The sequence below is a fragment of the Salmo salar genome, chromosome ssa06 (genome assembly GCF_905237065.1).
Source record: "Salmo salar chromosome ssa06, Ssal_v3.1, whole genome shotgun sequence".
In the NCBI taxonomy this organism is placed as follows: Eukaryota; Metazoa; Chordata; class Actinopteri; order Salmoniformes; family Salmonidae; genus Salmo; species Salmo salar.
The window spans coordinates 27434319-27457452 of NC_059447.1; the positions used below are offsets into that span (position 1 = coordinate 27434319).

A 23134-nucleotide genomic window follows, 5' to 3' on the forward strand; every position below is an offset into this window, starting at 1 on the left:
TGTGCGCTTTTAAGGTGACCCACTGGAGATAGAGCTTGATTCTACAGGATACATTTAAGGTGGTATTTCGAAGTTAAGACTAACGAGGCGCCCAAGTGTTCATTTATCATCACTTTAAAAACCAAACATTTAATACTTATAATAAATTGGGGTAAAAAAAAAATATATATACGTTTCATAATATACAATGGGTGAGTCTGGAAGGATAACCCCACTTCTCCCCCAGGGTGTGATAGCACTGTAGGCCTACACGATGCAGATAGATAAGGAGGACCTGCTGTTATTACCATGGCGGTGGCTGGCTCCAGTCCAGACACATAGCCAGGAGCCATCTTATCAGTGAAGCTATTCTCCTCCATCCTCATCCCATCTGACATGTTCTGGATAGATGGCCAGAGGCTGAACACTCATCTGGAAGACCCCTGAGGAATAGACAGATTGACATACATATTTGTATAGGTGGTGTAGGCCCACACACAGGTTGAAATCAGCTCCTTGCATTATTTGTTCATCATGGCATCCCCTCCACCAAGATGTTCCTACAAACAACCAAATGTAGTGTACAAACAGCAATACATTTTCTGCCAACATACACACACACATTCTGTTAGCAAAACAGTCTGTATAATCTACAAAATGCACTCATACAATTTAAATTTTAACAAGTAAAACTTTATTGGAATGATACATGTTGCAAAATATTACTTTATTTTTTTAACATACTCGTTGTGTCCTAAGGGTATCCGTCAAGTTCTCCAGAAGGTAAGATAATTAAGACTGTCGAAGGCAGATATACAGTATTGTTTCCGGGGGGGGGTACAATAGACTACACCATCACTGTACCCAAATCAGGAAGGAAAAAGATTCAAATGTTTGTTGTTGAAAATACACTTAGAAAATATGAAAATTAAAGCAACCTTTTCTCCATGATGTAAAAAAAATGGAGACGTTCAATATGAAGAGTATGTAAAACTAGAACGCTAACAAAGACAAACAGAGTGAAAAGATGAAGACAGAGAAGCTGACGATAGGGTTATAATGATGCCGGGGGAGTGGGAGGCGGTCAGTAGAAACAGGAACAAACATTTCATAGACATAAGGTCATGGGTCAGGAAAGCCAAATTACATTTTTAAAAGCTGTCACATCAGTGGTTCATGGAGCTTATCCCGCCACTCTAATCACTGAGTGACTTTTCCAGCACAAAACCTTAAATGTTTGCAGGACCAAATGGTAAAAATCTTTTTCTGAACACCAATTGACCAACTTTCTAGTCACAACTTAGGCTTACATTATCACATTTCTTTAAAAAAAAAAACATTTTAAATATAGACATGATTTGAGAAGTGAGGTGTGCTTCGAAGGATCCTAGCAAGGCAGTGGCGGTGACTGAATACCTGTAGCTGGCACTGACCCTCCCTTACCACTAATGATGCTTAGAAAGATCAGAGGGATGCAAAACAATGAATCAAGCTAAATATCAGTTGGTTGTGGTATATGAATGGTTGCAAATCTCAAATAGTCATTAAAACATGTCATAGGTCTTGGACATCTTGCATGTTGTTTTTTGTCACATGCAAGAACCGTGATTTTTTTTAAATACAACATTTCTTCTTCAAAGAGCACAAGTTTGGAAGTCTATCTCCACTCGATACACATTTATTTTCTTCTGTAAAGTAGCCTTCTTACCAGACTGCTCCGGACATTCAGATGCAACCTCGAGGACTGCCAAAGAATAATTTTCAAAAATTGGATTTTGTGAACATTCGGTAGAAATAAGCCATACTACAATAGACTTAATGACAAAACTGATTGAAGGATAAATACTGTATATTATCAAACACAAGAAATGCATTTGCATGAGGTGCACAAGGTGTGGTGCCTAATGAAGGCTGGTGGAGGTCCGAATCACTCAACATTTAGTGTTTACATAGGAAATTAATAACCTTATTACCCCAAATAAAAGCTAGTGGGAAAACAAAGCCTTGTTGAAAATCAACTAAACCATGTCAATGTGTTGCGTCATCACACCCCTGTCTACAAACCAGCCTTTGGTGAGATTTGGGCTGCGATTGTCTTGCATCCAAAAATATGACATTGCAAATAAAATAATCACAGGACAGCTTTTCAAAATCCATGAATCAGATTGTTATACATTTTTTTTCCTCATGAGGAAAAGGAAAATAATTTGACAAATTTACATCCTGAATTCCAACAGTCATACATTGTGACAGTGTCCATTTGAAGATGATGATTTCAGGGGATGTAGGAGTAAACAGGCCAGCAGCAGGTTGAACAGAGCTGGTGAATTAACATGATTAAATCAGCATTAACTGTTCACATCTAACTGAACACTGAATGAAATGACAACATGATTTCGGGCAGATAAAAAGCGGGCCTTGATCCATCCTACAAAAGGGGTAGGTGAGAGTCAGTTTGAACAATTTCAGATACCTCACCACGACCAGAGCTTTACGTCCTTTCACATCTTTTCTTTTAAAAGTGATATTATACAAAAATAACATGCATCATTTTGCTACTTTTTCCTGCGCATTAAAAACCACCACCTTCGTAGTTAACTGACAAACATGTCTGCGTAAGCAATGTCCTTACTTTTGCAAATTTGGCAGAATTCATACTTGTTTGTTTATTTCTGAAATCTTCATTTCGGTTTCACAGCTAAGAGACAACTTTGGAAAAAAAGATGGATATTCACGTTTTTCTATAATATATCAACATACATGTATAAATGTGCTATGAATGAAATAAACACTAGTCAGAGAAGAGAGTGATCATTATGTTAGTCACTGCGTTTTAACCCACCCTTCAACACTAACACACAAGCACAGATTGACTTGAGGACACAATGATCCTCAAAGGGTTTTAAAATGCTCTAATAAATTCAGTTGAAGAGGAAAAGACAGACTTAATTAACATCAGAAATGCTCATGTACACAATTTCACAGGTCCCGAAAAAAAAGGTATTAAGACCTAAATGAAAAGAGATAAATCATTGTTTCTCTGATCAAAAAGTAGTCAGCACTGCTTGAACTGCAAGCGATGAGAGAATCCTCTGAAACCAATAATCATGCCACAACGAGCGGACAGAAGGCGTGTGCAGTGTCAAGCTTTCAACTAGAAAGGGCACAAGGGCTGATGCCACCAATAGCCAAAGCTCTGCACCAATGCTTTCGACACGGTTTTGCAACCAGTTGGCATTATGATAGGCACGTCTGTTGGACTTGGTATTGCTTGGACAGATTCAGGATGGAGAGACAGAGAGGGGGGGGGGGGGGAAATTGGGGTAACAAGATAGGAGTGGGTGGACATTTACAAAACAAGAATGAGATGCCCTCATTCATTGAGAAGCTTGTAGAGAGGACCCACTCAGGAGGAGCCTAGTACCAGAACATCAATGCCTCAACCTGCCTGCAATGACTCAAAATGTGTCGCTACACCTCTGCCAAGATACAAACCAACTGAAGAGAGAGGTGGTTAGCCCCTGACCCTTCTACCCTTGCCACAAACACAAGAGGGAAAACAGGACATGGATAAGTAACAAGATGAGAAACAAATCAGAAAAGGCAACACTGCTGGCTCTTTCAGGTCTTTTCTCTCGTTCTTTTTCACTCGCTCTTCATTGTGGGGGGGGGGGGGTTGTTACATTGTTGATGTCGTAATTACAAAATGCAAGTTAGCAGTCCAGCTTATCACCTCTCCTCCCATTTCCTTCTGTTCCCGACATCTCTCTATATATCCGTCTCTTTCCGCTACTCCTGGTTGGGCCTAGAACTCGGCAAACTCCTTGCCACATTTCTCTGTGAAGGAGACTCGGATTTCCTCTTCCTCATAGTCGTCAAAGTTGCTGGTGTCACCGGGGCCTTTGCACTTGGGAATAAACGGTGCCTCCACCTGAAACACAGAGAAGACTCAGATTCTTGCTACTGTAGCATTCACAGTTTCATTCCTCAGTTTCTGACATGCGGTTTGACAGTCACTGGTGATTCACTGGTTACGGAAAACATGTTATTAGTCAAGTGGACCACGTTCCAACTCTGTAAGACTATGTGAGTAATGCATGTGTAACATGTCTCCAAACAAGACCAAGCCAAATGCATTAGCTCTGAATCATACCCCTTAAGCCATCCCTCCCTTTTCCAAACCCCAATCTCTCTGTCGCAACCAAACCTGCCTCTCTCCAGTGGCTATACAGTGAACAATAGAAGAGCCATGGAAGCAGGCCTTCTCACCTTCCTCTGGTAAATGGCAATCCAGTCAGTGGTGGCGAACCACTTGTGGCCCTTGATGTCGTTGACTCCGTTGCGCAGGTTTCCGAAGCGCTTGGTCAGGTCCACCTGGAGCAGGTTCCTCAGCAGGTCCTTCAGGTCCGAGCTGAAGTGGGAGGGAAAGCGCACCTGGGGACAGAGACATCAAGGTTGTGTTCAGTAGAAAACTTTCCAAAACAGAAAGAAAGAGGAACTATCTGACAGTCACTGGTCTTAAGTCATCCCTGGTCTTAAGTCATCCCTGGTCTTAAGTCATCCCTGGTCTTAAGTCATCCCTGGTCTTAAGTCATCCCTTACAGAAATGTACATTTTCCATAACAAAATTGACTCAGTTACAGCAGATCAGAGATTGCCCATAGACTCTGACAGGGCCTGTTTACTCTTTCCCCCTAATGATTATGGTTAAGATTGGAGCTAGATAAGCTGATCCTAGATCTGAGCCTATGAGAAACTTCAACAGGTATGTGGCTCACTGCAGAGAGAGGTCAGTGGGTCATGTAGACACCACAATATATTTACAGTGGGGCTGTGGAGTCATGATCTATGTAGAGGGGCATGGAAAATAGGTCAGGAGAAGTGAGCTAGAATTCAGCCTAACAAAGTGCTGTGTATGTATGAAGACACAAAGGTCAGGGGTCAGACGAGCATAATGCTCATGTGAATATAGCAACAAAAGCGGGAAAGGCACAGTAGGACAATAACAAGGTTTCCATCCAACCATTTTATGCAGATTAATAACTTGACACATGAAAAAAGTCACAACCGGGATGATGGAAACAGGAAATGCCGGTACAATTTTATAGACGCAAACAGACAATTTGTTTGTTCGACATGGTGGGATCTTTTTGTGTCTCCAAAATTAATTATGTGAGAAATGGCAGTGGAAACGCCTTTATGTGCAAATATTGATATAATAACCATCATATCGAAGTAAACTTGGAATCAGGTCGATAATATCTTGTGTGGTCCTCTCACTTTGACTTGGAAAAGCATGCAGTTTACTAAGCTACATATGAATTAAGTTATGAACTTCACAGGGTGGTGAAAGTATAAGGTGATGAGCTTGATGCTCCTTTCCAATAAATCTCCAGGGTCTTATTCTGGTCACATGATGATCGATGCTTGGCTGCCGTTTCACCCCCCAAATAATATTGCTCTTATCCATAATAATCTCAATGTAGGTAGCCTACCTGCACTGTATCTGCGAGATGTTGGCTGAGCGCACATGCCAAGACCAGAGTGGACACATTCGCTATATAAACAAGAGTTGGTTTTGTCACTATCAGTAGAGTTGATCACTTCGATGGAAACCCATTTAACATGTATTTTTCCATTTCAGTACATGGGAATTGACCTCAAAAGCTACTATGTGCAGTACGTCATCACGCACAGCCGTTTATTCACAACAAGTCTATTTGATAGAAACATCTCTGGTGGGAAAATATGCATATTTTAGAAGACTCACATGAAAATCTGTTTAAAATTAGATGGAAACCTAGCTACAGACAGCTAATTAGTTTGGAGGTAAATGACAATGAACTGCCTTATCTGACTGGTACTGAAAGCAGCTCTTAAAGGAAGAGTGTAATCTGGGTTTCTGTCTGATGTACTCTGTACTCACCTTCCCTGATACAATCTTCTCATAGATCTGAATGGGCTGGTCAGCAAAGAAGGGAGGATAGCCAGCAGCCATCTCATAAATCAGCACGCCCAGAGCCCACCAGTCCACTGCCTTATTATAACCCTGGGGGGGGGTGGGGGGGGGGGTAGAGAGAAAGAGGACTGTTAGATTCCCAGGGAAAGAGGCAGAACTAAGCACAAAAAGAAAGAATGGGAACGTGTCATAGATAGGCTCTTCTCTAGTCAGCGGTTGTAATCATGGTCAGAGTTGTTTGTGAGAGTGGCTGTAGTGACATGATCATTGCTGTGTAATGGTAATGACCCCTTTGTTGTGGTAAAAACCCCAGTGTTATGGATACGAGGTGTGACAGCAGGACGGGGGTTTGGTGGTGACCACTCACTTTGCTAAGGATGATTTCGGGGGCCAGGTACTCCGGAGTGCCACACAGCGTCCAAGTCCGGCCCTTCACTCGCTTTGCAAAACCAAAATCTGTTACCTGGGAGGAACACAGAGGTGTCTCAGCAATGACAATCAACAGTTCAGTTCTGACATTCGCTTAAAGTTATACTTCCAGGATTTTGGCAATGATGCCCTTTATCTACTTCCCCAGAGTCTGATGAACTCGTGGATACCATTTATAAATGTTTCTGTATCCAGTATGAAGGAAGTTGGAGGTAGTTTCGCGAGCCAATGCTAACTAGCTTTAGCATAATCACTGGAAGTCTATGGTATCAGCTAGCATCAGCTAGCCCTTTAACGCTTGAACCGCCTGGCCTTTCAGCCTACCAGCAGCCGCTAGAGAACGTTGCCGTGCGTATCCTTTAGCATATGTATCAGATGCATATCAACCCCGCAAGGTGTAGCAAACATAAGCACAAAGTAAAATGTAAAAGAGAATTGTGTCAACCTGCAAGGCACTGTCAAATGATTAACATGGGCGTCAATGCTGATAAATAAGCATAGCAAACTCATTACACTCTTGTTGTTCTAGATTAAAGCAACGTCTTCACCCTTATCATTCAGTTAGGGCTAATTTAAATTAGATTGTGAAGTAACTTGCACAATTCTCACCTATTCCATCCATTGGTCATTCATTCAGGGGGTTGGCATCGTTTGCTTCCTTGGATAGAGTCCAGGATATGTTTTGCATTATTCTAAAGGCCTACTGCAACATGTAGAATGTTTTCGTTTCCCTTACAATACATTAGTAATAGCGTTATAGTAAATAAATCAGTCCCATAACGGCATCTTTTACAAAGTAAAACGTAAAAGAGAATGGTATCAACCAGCAGGGCAGTTAAATGATTTGATCTGACAAATAGGCATAACTAACTCATCATTACACTATTGTCTTCTTAAATCAACCTCTTCACCCTCCTCATCATTCAGTTTGGCCTCATTTCAATTACATTGTGTACTAAGGTTTATTTATTTAAGAGCATTTACAAAATCAGGGCATGTATAATGCATTTCATATGTTGTATGTACAGCACACCCATGTTTGTTCTCCATTAGTGCCACCTGTCTAGCTAGCTAGCCATTAGTGCCACCTGTCTAGCTAGCTAGCCATTAGTGCCACCTGTCTAGCTAGCTAGCCATTAGTGCCACCTGTCTAGCTAGCTAGCCATTAGTGCCACCTGTCTAGCTAGCCAGCCATTAGTGCTACCTGTCTAGCTAGCCAGCCATTAGTGCTACCTGTCTAGCTAGCTAGCCATTAGTGCTACCTGTATAGCTAGCTAGCCATTAGTGCTACCTGTATAGCTAGCTAGCCATTAGTGCTACCTGTATAGCTAGCTAGCCATTAGTGCTACCTGTATAGCTAGCTAGCCATTTGACTATGTGCGTGTTCTCACCTGTATGTATCCCTGGTTGTCAATGAGCAGGTTCTCTGGTTTCAGGTCTCGGTAGATGAGGTCCAGTGAGTGAAGGTATTCAAAGGTCAGAACAATTTGGGCGGCGTAGAAGCGGGCGTGGGGCTCACTGCAGGCAGAGAGACGAGAGGTCAGAGGGTAACGTGGACACCACAATACATTTACTAGGAGGCTGTTGTGGAGTCATGGTCTATGGAAAATGGGGAGGGTTAACTACTGTAGCCATTTGGTTATATTTCCAACAGACTCACCTGAACCTGCCAATTCTCCTTAAATGTGAGAACATCTCACCACCAGGGACATACTCCATCACCATATACAGGTTAGTGTTGTCCTACAGAGAGAAATATTTCACACATTTGAGTTGTGAACCTCACCTTCACACACAAACTTCGATGCATGTTCACACACACCAGGGTTTCCGTTATGAAAATGTGGCGCCGGACATTTGACCGCATTTCAAATTGACCAGACACGTTTGCATTGGGAGCGTAACCTGATCAGGGGGTCCACCCACGGTGCTCAGAATGACAGAAATCACATTTACATTATGGTCATTAATCATAACAGAACATGCAAGTTCTGGATGCAATGAGGTGTGTTCTTACCGTACACTTTGATGTTAGATTAACTGTCCACATGTACTTTTCCCTCAGCCAACAAGACCAGTAACAAATAGTAAAATCACTAGACTATGCACAGGCGGAGCGTGAGTTAAGTTTGGGGAAGCACATTTTCACCATAAAAAATTTACCTTTATAATAAAGCATTCCATGCATCATCACATTTGCAGACTTATGTAAGACGGCCTACTATTTTGTAATGTGATGAGCATATTGGATAGTCATAATTTAGGCTAATAATATACCTCAATCAAATGTTGACAAAAAAAGACAGTTGGATGCATGGCTGTGTGCATATAGCGTAGAGGCCTGGGCTACAGCAGACACCTTTCTATGAATGGGAAAAACACATTAAATTCTACTACACTTTGTGACTGGAGACAGAACCTTTAACACCACAAATTACAGGGTAGCCTATTCTGCTGCCATTGACAAACAGATCGATAAAAACGTCATTGCCCATAGAATAGGCCTATGAGAAGGGGAGACAAATAGAATGAGGTGCATCTAAACTGGAGGAGGAAATGATTGTCCAAAAACAAAACTTAAGTGGCACTGACCCAACAATGATAGAATGAATGAGCAGTGCACAGTCACTGGTGATCTGGCCGATGCTCTCCGCTGTTGCCAATAAGATAGGCTTACTGTTTAAGTTGAATTTTGATAACTAAAAAAGACAGTTGAGTCTTTTCATTGTCTTCTCTTTACAGAAATAGCCATATGCTTCCTAACTGTGTTTTCCCACAATTGATTTTGGAAATATTGCGATATGCCTAGATGGGCCTCTACTTTTCGATGACAGTGGCAACCCAAATTGCGCACCCTGCCTTTCCTTCCGACTATAGGCAATGCAATTTAAAACAATCTACAACTTATTTTTTTTTTTAAGGCTAGGGGAAGCTAATGTTCCTCTGTGGCCAATTCATGCTTTAGTAGCCTCATTTGAATGATTGTATTTATTTATTTCTGTATAGACAGGAGTAGGCCAATTAGGCTATATCATTTTGGCAATTTAACTCAATTTACTTTGGGAAAGCTTAGCTTCCCCTGGCCTTTTGGACGCACCCCCTATGAACCTATGTCAATCTACTATCCCCCATAGTAGACAAGTTGACCTGTTCTATTGGTCAGCTTGTGGAGAAAGAAATAGCCCAAATAGACTGCGACAGCTGTGGGACGATAGAGCCCAAATTCATATAACCAGTAGGTCTGGCTACATAAAAACACAAATGAATGTGATACAACAGATCAGAACGTTTAGCTTAAAAATGTTGATCGACTACTAACATTATTAGCGCAGCAATGCACCAAGGCGACATGAGAACGTGCATTTGGCTACCGGACAATAAAAAAAAACTTGTTGAAAACCAATAGAACATGAGAGAAATAGTCTACTGGTTTCAATGCGATAAGGAAGTCTTTATTATAGAATTGCCTCCACAGACATGGTGTGATTTTGCCAAGGCTACTTTAAAGCAAGGTAAGACATGCCTCATAATATGTAGTAAAACATTTCAAATAATAAAGTAGCTATATGTTGTCAAAATGCAAACTACAATTTAAACGTGCTGATGAAGCCTGCGTTCCGTTGCATTTGAATGGTGAACAGGAAGCACACTTCAATTACCAGTTGAGAAGCTAAAATATTAGTTATTTTTAATCATGGCCCAGGAACTATTTTTAACACACAATTTAGATTTATTGCGCAATGATTGGGCTTATAAAAGCGCTGTCTGACAGATTTTCATGCTGTGAGCATGTGATAAGAGACATAATGAATATACACACACGCGTGCCAATTTAATTACACAAAATGATGCAAATTAACACTGGCTATTACGGGCCAACGGAAACCCTGACGCACCCACACACGCGTCCAGCAGTACCTTGAAAGAGTGCTCCAACCGCACCAGGAAGGGGAAGCTGACGGCCTGCAGGATGCGTTTCTCATTCAGCGTGTGTTCTATCTGCTTCAGCTTCACCACCTGAGGGGAACAAACCAGGACACCTTGTTAAGCAAGGAGCCCCCTACATCTCTGACTAATGGGCTGAGAGACAGTAACAGCACCAGGGTTGAGCGGGTCAATTCCATTTCACATAAATCAACGCACGAGATTAATATACATTTGTATTCTTTAATATAAAAATATCTATATGCATTGTAAAAGAGGACTTTGAGTCAATTCACTAACTGCATTTGAATGAAATCAAACCCAGCTCTGAAAACCATACAATGTACAACTGACTCCCTAGGCCACATTACCATACCTTCTGTTTGTCAAGTATCTTCATGGCAAAATGCTGGCCCGACTCTTTGTGCTTGACCAGCATGACTCGACCAAACGAGCCCGTGCCCAGGGTCTTCAGACGGTCAAAGCCATCCAAGGCCGCAGTGTTCTGGAGAGGAGAGCATGTCAGTTAGAACAGGGAAACAAGCCCAACACCAGCCAGAATGTCTATCAGGGTGCCAGAGTCAGGACGAGTAGCAACACTGGACTCAAACTACCCATCAAACTTCACACCGTCCTGTCAAAAAAACAGCAAAGGCAGGATACGATACGGATTCTGAGACATTCAAAAAGTGCAATGCATCAGGCAATTGCTGTTAGTCCTGCCAGCGCACACATATTACAGCAAAGGTATGAGTCATTCTTACATTACTACAATAGCAAATTAAACTTGTGTTAAGCTAAAAGAAAAAGTAGGGAAAGCGTTATGCTAAATGCTGCACATAATCAGTAAAGATATCATTCTATGTAGACCAGGTTCATTTATTATGTATGCCCCGAAGCATAAGAAAATGAAAAGTTCCAACAAATGTGATTCTAGTTAGATCCAGCAGAGGGCACACTTCCCTTCTCTCACCCAGGCGTAAATGACACTGGGCTGGTATGCTGGGGTCTTTCTGAGCGTGTGCAGGCCTATCATTCACTCCCACACTTCCCTCTTTCCCAACTCACCTGTGCTGGATTCTCCCATTTCTTGAGGAAATCCTCTTTGGCTTTGGCAAGAAACTCCTTCACTGTAACAGAGGGAACAGATGGTTTAGCACCTACCCTACTTCATGACACACTGATTCCACCAGACACATTTAGAGAACGAGGATGTTGTGATAGAGTTCAGCAGTGGTTCACGTCTATAACCACAGACCAGCGCTATAATATAAAGACTTCTCTGTAAGGCTAAACTGTGATATTTTGGAGATGAACTTGAGCGTGTGTTAGAGTGAGTCTTGTGTGTACCTTACCTGTGGCACAAGTATATCCTATGTGTAGCCTAGCCCAAGGCTGTCCATCTCCCTCACTCTGGCCACACACAGACAGGACTTATTTCCACTGATGTTGAAGCCAAATCGACTGAGTTCATGTTATCTAATACTTCCTCCTCCAGCCATGTCAGAACGGGAGCAGAGAGCCAATCAATACAGGCAGTCTGTGAATGTATTGTGTGTGTGAACACATTACTGTCTCTGTGCCAGTGAATGTGTGAGATTTTATCCACTCCAAAGTGACTTATCATAACCTTTATACAGTCGCACGCATGCACACAGACACGGCATCACATGCAGAAGTGCAGCACAGCTCTCCCTCTTATCTTTATTGGGCTGATTGTTGTGTGCTTTGTGGGAACATGTAGATACCAGCCCTTCCTCATTAATCCCTGCTCATATCTATCTGTGCCTCAACACTGAGGACAGTGGCTGGCTGCTACTTGTATGAAAGTACCACTCAACGCTGGCTGCTACTACTACTACTACTACTACGTTAGCACCACTCAACACTGGGGACACCGGCTGGCAGGCTGCTACTAGTAAGCAGTACTATTAATACTACTATAGGAGACAGAGGGCAGGGGGAGGAGGAGGATATGTACACTACAGTAAATCAATGGGTTTGTCAGAGGAAAGCTGAACATTTAAATCTATCACCCTCTTAAACCAGTATGCAATTGTCTTTAAATTAAAAGATTAAAACAGATCTTAAATCTTCCGTGTCAATTTATGGCTCATACATGGATAGCCAAATACACCATCTGTAATCTGGAGAAAGCCATGCATTCCTTACATTCCATAAACATTTTTTGTTCTGGCGAGCTGCTTGCTTGTCCCTTTCAAAGTAAAAACACAATTCGTAATATATTGTAAAAATTGGAATTCGTAACTTATCATACAAAATGGATGACGTTGTACACAATTGTTGGGGAACCATTTTGGCTCGTGAGAACAACTCAAACTACTGGATGAAAATATACAAAACCTCTGTAGCATCAGTAACAGTGAAAACCTCAAAGCCAGCCAAACCCTTGTGATCAGCACTAATATCTCCTCAGTGGTTCTGCTTTTCTCCATTCACAAAGGGGCTATAAACACCCACCCACCCCTCTAGCAGCTCTCTGGGGAACAACTCCAACCGAAGAGGAAGGCCAGAGAGCAGCACTGACCAAAGTTCATATAAACATGACAACATCCATGTTGCTCCCATGCCAGAGCCAATGAGAAGAAAAGCAGACTAGTCTCCTGGGAGAGTACATTTCCCAGTCAGTTTGTTCCTTTATTCCCAGCTAAGTAAACCCCAACAGAGTCTCCCATAGAAGACACCCCTTCCATACTGTAGGCCTACAGCCAGAACTAAGGAGTGGAGTGGAGTCTAGCTATCAAACAGCTCAACAGTTAAACCAACAATGGCCCAAGTGGAATTGACTTGATCTAATGCAGCCTTTTTGTTAGATTTGCGCGGCTCGGCTGCCACGAAAACCATCTGATGGGTAGAAGATGATTCCTGGTCCTTCTAGCCTTCCTCTCCACTGCCACCCTCCCTTACCGTCAGGGATCACTATGGGCATCTCTGGTGCTGCAACCGCTGCCTCTGCAGCCCCGGAGCCAGAGGTGGGCCCAGACTCCCTCTTCCTGCTACCATGCCTCCTGGAGCTCTTCCTGTGGCTGTCTGAGCCTGACATCAGCCCTGTCACTTCTACGTCGCAACGTGCCTCTTCTTCCTCGTTCCTCCTCACAGTGGTTGGCTCATCGCCCCTTCTCCCATTACATTCAGATCCAGAAACCCAGACAACCTTCAACCTCCTTGGTTTCTTCTCTCACCTTCTACATTCACTTCCCAGTTTCATCTGTCTGTCTTGTGTCCTGGCATAGAGCAGAGCTCACTCCGCAGCCAGAGCCCCTGGTAGTCCAGAGCCAAACAAACAAAGTCCACAGTGCTGTGCTCTCGTTTCAACAACTCACATAGATCAATTGGACCTGTGCTCCGTTTGTATCTATATTTATTCTGCACACAGTTCTACCTCCTGTTCCCTATCCTGTAAACACACACATCAACAACAGGGGGAGGGTAATCACCACAGCCGGGGGTTATATTTATGAAGCCCAGAGAGGAACTCTCCTATGGAAAAAAAAGTCATGACAGTCCTCTGTTCTCTCAAACCAGGAGATCAACCTGAATTCCTGGCACCATCAATATTACTCTCATCAACACAACCCATCAGTAGACCAAGAGTTTTTCCCTGCTCAGGTCATGTGATCAGGAAAACCTCCTGGGTCTATGTAAGTACCCATGTGAGATGCCACAGCAGGACAGTGTGAAACCATTTCAGATGTTTTCCAAAGAGGAGCTTTTCTAAAGAAAAACCACAGTCACAAACCAACCACAGCAGTCACAAACCAACCACAGCAGTCACAAACCAACCACAGCAGTCACAAACCAACCACAGCAGTCACAAACCAACCACAGCAGTCACAAACCAACCACAGCAGTCACAAACCAACCACAGCAGTCACAAACCAACCACAGCAGTCACAAACCAACCACAGCAGTCACAAACCAACCACAGCTAAAACACATCCCCTCTAGTGCCCAATGCAACACACCACTGTGCCCCTGCATCCAGGATCGATGTCCCGATCAATCCCATCTCTCCCCTGGGCTTGGCTGGGACCCTGTGACGCAGGCACAGGGGGTTAGATTGGGGCGCGCTGACCGAGATTTCACTCTGGAGCCCACCAAACCACATCCAGTCCACATCAGACCTCATTTATAGAGCACACAGCCCGCAGGCAAGGCATTAGAGACAGTGGACGAGTGGAGCTGCACAGTGAGACGTGGGGGAGGGGGTGATACAGAAAGCCACACTAGAGCAAGGATGCAGAGAGACATCTGTTGGGTGTGAGAGAGTCCAGAGGAAATAAGTGATAAGTCCACAACCCAGCCACTTCACAGACCTCAGTCCTTACAGTCCTTGTGGTTTGCTTCTCTGGCCACTGTACTGTCAGGTACTTAGGTTCAGTCAGCACCTGGAGTTACAAGAGGTGAGAGTGACTGGGCGTTCTTACAAGAGTATCTGAGCACGCCCAGAAGAACACAGTGCCTTTAAAAAGAGTCAAGAAGTGCTGTGCTATACAAATACCAGCCTGGCCCTGTTATGCAAGCCAGTGTAAACCACCCTGCCAGACACACATATTTATAGCCACAGTGGAAGCTCCACCTTGACAGTGTAGCGTCACAGGGCCAAATGGATGTCATTTCATATAGAGGGCCTGTCTACTGAGCAGTACCCCCACACACAGAGAGGGCCTGTCTACTGAGCAGTACCCCCACACACAGAGAGGGCCTGTCTACTGAGCAGTACCCACAGAGAGGGCCTGTCTACTGAGCAGTACCCACAGAGAGGGCCTGTCTACTGAGCAGTACCCACAGAGAGGGCCTGTCTACTGAGCAGTACCCACAGAGAGGGCCTGTCTACTGAGCAGTACCCACAGAGAGGGCCTGTCTACTGAGCAGTACCCACAGAGAGGGCCTGTCTACTGAGCAGTACCCACAGAGAGGGCCTGTCTACTGAGCAGTACCCACACAGAGAGGGCCTGTCTACTGAGCAGTACCCACACAGAGAGGGCCTGTCTACTGAGCAGTACCCACACAGAGAGGGCCTGTCTACTGAGCAGTACCCACACAGAGAGGGCCTGTCTACTGAGCAGTACCCACACAGAGAGGGCCTGTCTACTGAGCAGTACCCACACAGAGGGGCTGTCGACAACAATGGAATGACATGTTCAGATATGTAAACTCAGATTGAAGGAAGCTAGGGTGAGAGTCAGACATCTTGTCCCCGAGACAGACACATGTGGCCCGGAGCCCATATAGAGGGAACCCCGCTGGACAGACACACTGACAGGTTTCCCGGGAGACAGACAAACGGCTTCCCTGGAACTTTGTGACGCAGCCGACACCAGGCAACAGAACAAACACGAGGTGCTGAATCAAAAAGAGCTGTGTGTGTTAGCCACACATCAGTCTAAAACAACAAACCTAGCCAAAAACCAAAGCTAATCAAATCGAGTCTACTTCCGTAAAACCCGGACCAAAGCATAGTCATCCTGTCCAACACACACAGCTGTCTTACTATACTTGTGACGACTTTTTGGGGACTAAAAATAGATTCCCATTCAAAATCCTATAATTCTAACCCCAACATTGCCTTTTTACAAGTGAGAATCAGCAAAATCTCCACACTTCTGAATTTTAGTTGGTTTAGCATTTTTTGTGAGCGCTTTTGGTACTCACAAGTATAGTAAAACGCACACAGAGAGCACCGAATCCACAAGAGAACTGGAAAACAGTGCGATTATGTGTATGGACAGCTGACACACCTAGTCACAACCCCCCCCCACCCTCAAGCCACTCCAACCAATCACTCCCCTCCCTCTGAGCGTCCGTGGGAACAGGCTCCGCCCCCTTGCTCCAGTCCAGTCAGTCACTCACTCCAGCAGTGGACCTCTGGCTCCTCCTGTGGCTGGCAGTGTCTGCCCTCCCCACCGCTGGTGTTTCCCAGACAGGGCCCACCGCGCTGGAACAGCCTCCCCGCCAGCCTGTGCAGCACCGACATGGCACTAGCCTCGGACCTGTAGCAACTAGCGAGGAAAAAGTGTCCTTCAGAGAGGAGCCCTGAACTTCGAGACAAGGGGAGCAGCACCGACCCTTGAAGAATTCTGTATAGGAGGTGGGATATCTGACTAGACTTGAAGCTGTCCTGCCATGTAGGTAGAGACGAAGCCTGACACTGGGCAGCAATGAGTCCAGAGGCTCCTCCACTTCCTGCCTGAGCTCATACACTGTCCACCCTGCTCCTTCCTGTGGGCCCTGGCTCAGCGCTCCACAGCAACGCCTCCGCTATGTCCGTCTCTTCCCTGATACAGAGGTCAAGCCCGGGCTGAGAGACAGGGTCCACCTGAGCCGGACCTTAACCCTCACCGTCCTCTATAGTCTCGTCTCTCAGAGCAGGCTACATGTAGTCCTTTTCCTCCGGTTGTCTAGTTGAAAATAGCTGCCCTGCCGTGGTGGGCGTAAGCGTCTGAACCCCCAGTTTGCACCTGTCTCTGGGGATCAGGGCGGGCCCATAGCAAGGCCATCCAGGCCGATAAGGATGTCAAGCGTGGCATGTGGACAAACCTCCGACGGCCCTGGGACCTCCTCTGCCCCCGCCCAGGGGTCGGATCTTAGCACTGTGCAGCTCTCCGCTAATCCCTCCAGTAATACTACATCAACACCATTTAAAAACAAAGCTGTGTGCTTAGACAACTGAGAGGCGGTGGAGCTGTGATCTCTGGGCAGCCTCGTTTCAGTGGGACAGACAAGGGTTAATGCTACCAGGCTGGTCCGCTCTTCACATGTATGCTCTATAAGCAGCCAAGGCTCATTTCACAGATACATTGGCGTGCGCTTGGTTGGAATGGGTAACAGCTAGTGTTATGGATGCATAGCCTACACAACACTGTTTCCAAACCTGCTCCGGGACTGCCACTCCTCTACTTGTAAACAGAAAAAGCATTTCATGGAGTTTGGATGGGATGCTGCATTACATTCACCCTCCATGGAAAAGCTCTATTAGAGAAGGTGGTTCATTTCCATAGAGATACTGAACATTTCCGTTAGAGGGTTAAAAGACCAGGATATCAATGAGGGAGAGACAGTCACCACTTATAGAGAAGCAGAGACACAGTGGAACAGATAAGACCCTAGCCAGGGAGGAAAAGGGAAGCAGCGGGGAAACAAATGGATGGCACCGACTAAAAGAAGCTGCGCAGAGCAGCTTGAGAGGGAGTCACGACCCAGAGATGGGCAGGAGGGCACACAGAGTGTTCTTGTTCATCACATGATGTTCAAGAGACTCCTCAGCGTCACAGTTCAGCCTGGAGAGGATCACACCACCCGCATCATATGACCCCGCCCATGTGCCTTCAGTGTCCCACCACGCCCTCCTCTCTCCTTCAGTCAAGTACAGTGTGGGATTCAAGGCTGATGACCACTACTGTGTTTACATTGGGGTTCCCCCGGGTAACAGCCATTATATAAACAGTCAGACATCTGGCAAAGTTTGGCTTCTTAAAGTTGTATAGGCTGGGGCAGGGATAAACACTGAAATCCCCCAAAAAAGAGGACCATAACAAGGACTATTCTGTCCTCTATTCCAAACTAGGCTGACTATTTCTCCTGAAAACCTGCATCCAAAAAGGACATCTGCGGTGTGTTTAAGTCCTATACATAGCGATTTACACTGAAAGTAGAGGATCTTCCCCTGCTACCTGACAGGTGTGCCTCTGTAGTGGCACCGATTGGCCTAGATCAGGGAAGGGTAACTGGCAGCCTGTGGCCGCCTCTTGGGTCAATTTCCCCCCAAGCAATTTTTTAATAATATATATTATTTAGGGGAGGGGGGGGGACTCAGACTGGGTCTGAACTTACTTTTGAGCGTTAGAATCAAATGTTATTTGTCACATGCTTCGTAAACAAACGGTGTAGACTAAAGGTGTCTGCATGCTTCCCAGCCAAAACAGTTCGGAAGTGTTTGCGCATATATTATGACGACATTGTGATGTTGTTTTTGGACTTTGGAGAATGTTTTTCCGGCTGTTCGGGCCCACATTTTTTCTGGAAGCAAGCAGAGTTCAGAGCCCCGTCGGTGATTGGTCAACAGTAGGGATTCTTCAATAAAGTATTTTTCATTCAACAAAATAACACATTTTCATGCACATTTTTTTATTACAAAATACTGCGCCAAACATCTTAGTCACACAATTTCACATCTAACTAAGATCTCTGCAAAAACGTCAACATTTGACAGAATTCTTAAGTTATCTTAGATTATTTATAATTGAGGAAGTGTATACTGGCTACGGCATCTCAAAAAGGACAAATAGTACTATTGCCACATTTTTCAAGCGAAGGTCTTAAGAGAATATGCAAGCACCCTCGTTCGGTTAGCCGAGTTCGGCTAGGCGCCAGCCGAACAGAAGCATGCCGACGCCTTAACAGTGAAACGCTTACTTACAGGCCCTTCCCAACAATGCAGTGAAAAATATTTAAAATAATAACACGAGGAATAAATACACAATGAGTAAGGATAACTTGGCTATATACACGGGGTACCAGTACCAAGTCAATGTGCTGGGGCACAAGGTAATTGAGATATATGTATACATATAGGTAGGGGTAAAGTAGCCAGGTAGCCTAGTGGTTAGAGTGCTGGGCCAGTAACCGAAAGGTTGCTAGATCGAATCCCCGAGCTGGCAAGGTAAAATCCGTCATTCTGCCCCTGAACAAGGCATTTAACCCACTGTTCCTAGGCCGTCATTGAAAAATTAATTTGTTCTTACCTGCCTTGCCTAGTTAAAAAGGTAAAATAAAAAGTGACTAGGCAACAGGATAGATAATAAACAGTAGCAGCATGTGAGATGAGTCAAAAGAGTTAGTGCAAAGAGGGTCAATGCAGATAATCCAGGTAGCTATTTGGTTAACTGTTTAGTAGTGTTATGGCTTGAGGGGGGTAGAAGCTGTTCAGGCTCCGGTTGGTTCCAGACTTTGTGCATCGGTACCGCTTGCCGTGCAGTAGCAGAGAGAACAGTCTGACTTGGGTGGCTGGAGTCTGACCATTTACGGCCTTCCTGACATCAACTGGTATAGCGGTCCATGATGTCAGAGAGCTCGGCCCCAGTGATGTACTGGGCCATACACACTACCCTCTGTAGCGCCTTGGGGTTGGATGCCACGGGGTTGACATACTAAGCAGTGATGCAGCCAGTCAAGAGGCTCTCAATGGTGCAGCTGTAGAACTTTTTTAGGATCTGAGGGCGCATGCCAAACCTTTTCTGCCTCCTGTAGGGGGAAGAGGCTTTGTTGTGCGTTCTTAACAACGGTGTTGGTGTGTGTAGACCATGTTAATTCCTTAGTGATGTGGACACCAGGAACTTGAAGCCCATGACCCGCTCCACTACAGTCCCGTGGATGGGGGAAGTGTTCGGCCCTCCTTTCCTGTGGTCCACAATCAGCTCCTTTGTCTTTCTAACGCTGAGGGAGAGGTTGTTGTCTTGGCACCACACTGCCAGGCCACTGACCTCTCTAAATTCGGTCTCATCGTTGTCTGCGATAGACCTACTACCACTGTCTCATCAGAAAACGTAATGAAGATGTTGGGAGTCATGCACGGCCACGCAGTCGTGGGTGAACAGGGAATACGGGAGGGGAGTAAGCACGCGCCACTGAGGGGCCCCCGTGTAGAGGGTCTGTGTGGTGGGTGTGTTGTTGCCTAACCTCACCATCTGGGGGCAGTCTATCAGGAAGTCCAGGATCCAGTTGACGATGGAGTTGTTCAGTCCCAGGTTCCAGCGCTTAGAGATGAGCTTAGAGGGCACTATGATGTTCAACAATGAGCTGCTGTCAACGAAAAGCATTCTCACATAGGTGTTCCTCTTGTCCAGGCGGGAAAGGGCAGAGTGAAGTGCAATAGAGATCGCATTATCTGTGGATCTGTTGGGGAAGTATGCGAACTGGAGTGGGTCCAGGGTCTCTGGGATGATGGTGTTGCTGTGCGCCATGCAAAGCATTTCATGGCTACAGATGTGAGTGCTACGGGGCGATAGTCATTTAGACAGATTACCTTGGCGTTCTCGGGCACAGAGACTATGGTGGTCTGTTTGAAACATTGGTATTACAGAGAGCGAGATCACACAGTCATCCAGAACTGCTGGTGCTCTCATGCATGTTTCAATGGTGTTTGCCTCAAAGCAAGCATAGAAGGCATTTAGCTGGTCTGGTAGGATCGTGTCACTGGGCAGCTTGTGGCTGAGTTACCCTTTGTAATCTGTGATAGTTTGCAAGCCCTGTTACATCCGACGAGCATCAGAGCCGGCGTAGTATGATTTGATCTTAGTCCTGTATTGACGCTTTGCCTGTTTGATGCCTCGTCAGAGGTCATAGCGGGATATCTCATAAGCGTCCAGATTAGTGTCCCGCTCCTTGAAAGCCACAACTCTAGCCTTTAGCACAATAGTAGAATACACAAGGTGCAATTGCAAAATGTGGTTGTTCATCAGCTCTTGTTATGTCAGCTAACTTTTTTTAGGTTGGTAAGTTAGCCTAGCGGTAAACTAGTCTAAACTTGTTGTAATCATGGTTGAATTACCGACCGGGGTGGCCCCATCGATTTTGTTAGTCACTCTCAGTCATATATTAAAAACATTTATCTCGACCTTATGGCAAAATGTGTATAACTGTTGGAAATTAGCTGTAAACCTGCAACAGTTTCTCTACGCCCCATGACAAAGTGTGTAGAACTCCAGGAAATTAACTCATATAACTTAAATGTAGCTTAGGGCCCACAAAAGGCTTTAGTTTTGGGCCCCCAAAGGCATTCTTTGGAGCCTAGGCCTATGACTGCAAGTGTGGGTATCAATGTGGTTACGCAGACTCTCGAGCCACTGCGGCCCCAAATGACTTCAGATTTGTTGTGGCCCCCACCCCATCAAAGTTGCCCATCCCTGGCCTAGATAAAGATGCAGTACAACCAAACATACAGGTGAAAGGTAAAGGCTTTACCTTTGTCAATAATCATAGCTATATAATCTTATCAACAAGAGGTAGAAGTGGAGGGTCTGGGGCGAGTACAATTTACCATACACGCTTACAAGGCTGGAGATTGGAAAGAATACATACATGTAATGACTAAGTTACAAGAGGATCTTGAATGCATATTGTATCTTACTTTCATCCCTCCCGTATAGCAATGAAGACATGTAACAAACCTTAGTTACTGCTAGTTGTCAAGCAGTTAGTACTACTAACAGTTACTAGTAGGAAGCAAAATAAACTCACCACTTTCCATCTCGTTGCCCTTCTTGGCGGTGGGCGCGTTGCCCATGATTGCAGGTAGATAGGGTTCCCTTGGATCTGGGTTACTTTTGAGTTTTCACGAGCCTTTGGAGTTCTGTATTTGAGGTAGCTAGCTACTAGCTGGCTGCTATCATGGCTAACTAGCCAGCAGTGAGGTGTCAATTGTACTCCGCTACTACTTTTCCTTTATCCGGGGTTGGGGGGTAAACTAGCTAGCTGCACAGGCTAGCTAGCTGGCCAGCCAATGGCTAGCCAACGACCTAGCTAGCTAGCCGGTTTTCCCTCTATTTCGGTAGGGAATGTTCCTTAACTCTCCCTGGTACAATCAAGAACGTCGAACCGGTTCGGCGCGCCTGGCTGGCTCGCTAGCTATCGTCGCCTTCCTAGCTATCTATCAGTCACTTGCAGACCCCACTAAAGGCCCTTGACTTTCCAATGTATTCCGACACAAAAACCTTATATATCCACTTTTCCAAGTAATTATTATTGCAAATCGATAGCAGCCCCTCCCTTTCCTTGAGCTCAGGTCCGATGATTTCTCAGGTATCAGAACAGATCAGCTGTGGCTTACTTGCCAAAATCAACAGTCCTCCATTAATCCTCAGACTACAGAGAGACGAACTCTTGCTTCAGAGATCCACCCCCTGAATATACCTCATTGGCCAATACTTATGTGACAGACAGTACGAGACAACTGTTGATTGGATATGCATCAGTAAATCCAAACGTTGTGATGTTGTGATTTGTCTATTGGTATCTGTCAAATTGTCTTTTTAGCCCGCCTTCTCAGACCAGCTAATAACGTCATCTATTATTTTCCTCTAGTTTACCAAATGGTTGGTTTTTCCTTGCTGATTTTGGTTAACTCAATGGTCGGAAAATACATGTATGATTCACCTCTTCCAAAAGTTCGTCTTATTCGTGCATAATAAAGTATTATCGAAATGCAAGGCCTGTAGCAAACTGTCCCTATACCGACCCCTCCCGCCCGACTAATCCGTGATTGGCTGTGTGACGTCAAGACGGGCTATTTTTAGAAAGTTGGTCAGAATTGAACGCACACGGAGACTACATTTTCAGAATATCTAAAATAAATATGGATTATCTCGGAGTACACCTCTTGATACATTCCAAGTTATCGGTAAATTTACATTTATATTGAGTAATTTAGCAGATCGACTGCATCTTAAAACAGCTAAATTTGACAAAAATGTAAATGTTAGTATGACTGGCAAGGAAACCAGTGTCATTTAGTTCTATTTCATATTGCACGAATCGTCCTAGATATCAGATTTTACCACCAGACAGCCCACATTCACATACCGCTTTTGCCATTATCTCCTATGCAGAAAATGACAGTCATACATTTCATAGTTGTCAATAACTGCAAGCGTCCATACGTGCAAGTTTTTTCAGCAAACCGTTCACAAAAGGATTACAATTACATTCAGTAAACTCTGAAGTCAATGACAAGAGAACAGGATTCAGTGAAAAGGGGAGATTTGCATGTTAACATTTTCACAATTTTGTCTTGAACACAGCTGTAAATCAAATTGCACGGCAACA

The 23134-nt window shown here is 44.7% G+C and overlaps 1 protein-coding gene across 4 annotated transcripts; it reads right to left on the reverse strand.

The window, feature by feature from the left end:
• Positions 1-650: 650 nt before the first annotated feature.
• On the reverse strand, positions 651-22340 carry LOC106606839 (cAMP-dependent protein kinase catalytic subunit alpha). Of its 4 annotated transcripts, none has more exons than XM_014203221.2 (10): positions 21551-22340; positions 11360-11421; positions 10668-10796; positions 10286-10384; positions 8028-8110; positions 7759-7885; positions 6306-6401; positions 5906-6028; positions 4249-4413; positions 651-3910 (listed from the first exon to the last, which is right to left on the reverse strand). In XM_014203221.2, the coding sequence occupies exons 1-10, from the start codon at positions 21594-21596 to the stop codon at positions 3785-3787; spliced, it is 1056 nt and encodes a 351-aa protein (XP_014058696.1). In that variant the 5' UTR covers positions 21597-22340; the 3' UTR covers positions 651-3784. The 4 variants fall into 4 exon arrangements, with proteins under 4 accessions (XP_014058696.1, XP_014058694.1, XP_014058693.2 ...); XM_014203219.2 differs by lacking the exon at positions 21551-22340 and adding an exon at positions 16166-16707; XM_014203218.2 differs by lacking the exon at positions 21551-22340 and adding an exon at positions 13220-13534.
• Between the last annotated feature and the right edge of the window lie 794 nt (positions 22341-23134).

What these genes read in the sequence shown, in the direction of transcription:
- LOC106606839 (XM_014203218.2), bottom strand. Translation starts at nt 13,355, where the DNA reads ATGTCAGGCTCAGACAGCCACAGGAAGAGCTCCAGGAGGCATGGTAGC. An exon ending in GCCCATAGTGATCCCTGACG is followed by an intron (nt 11,422 to 13,219) that starts GTAAGGGAGGGT and finishes CCTCTGTTACAG; the next exon opens with TGAAGGAGTTTCTTGCCAAA. An exon ending in AATGGGAGAATCCAGCACAG is followed by an intron (nt 10,797 to 11,359) that starts GTGAGTTGGGAA and finishes TCTCCTCTCCAG; the next exon opens with AACACTGCGGCCTTGGATGG.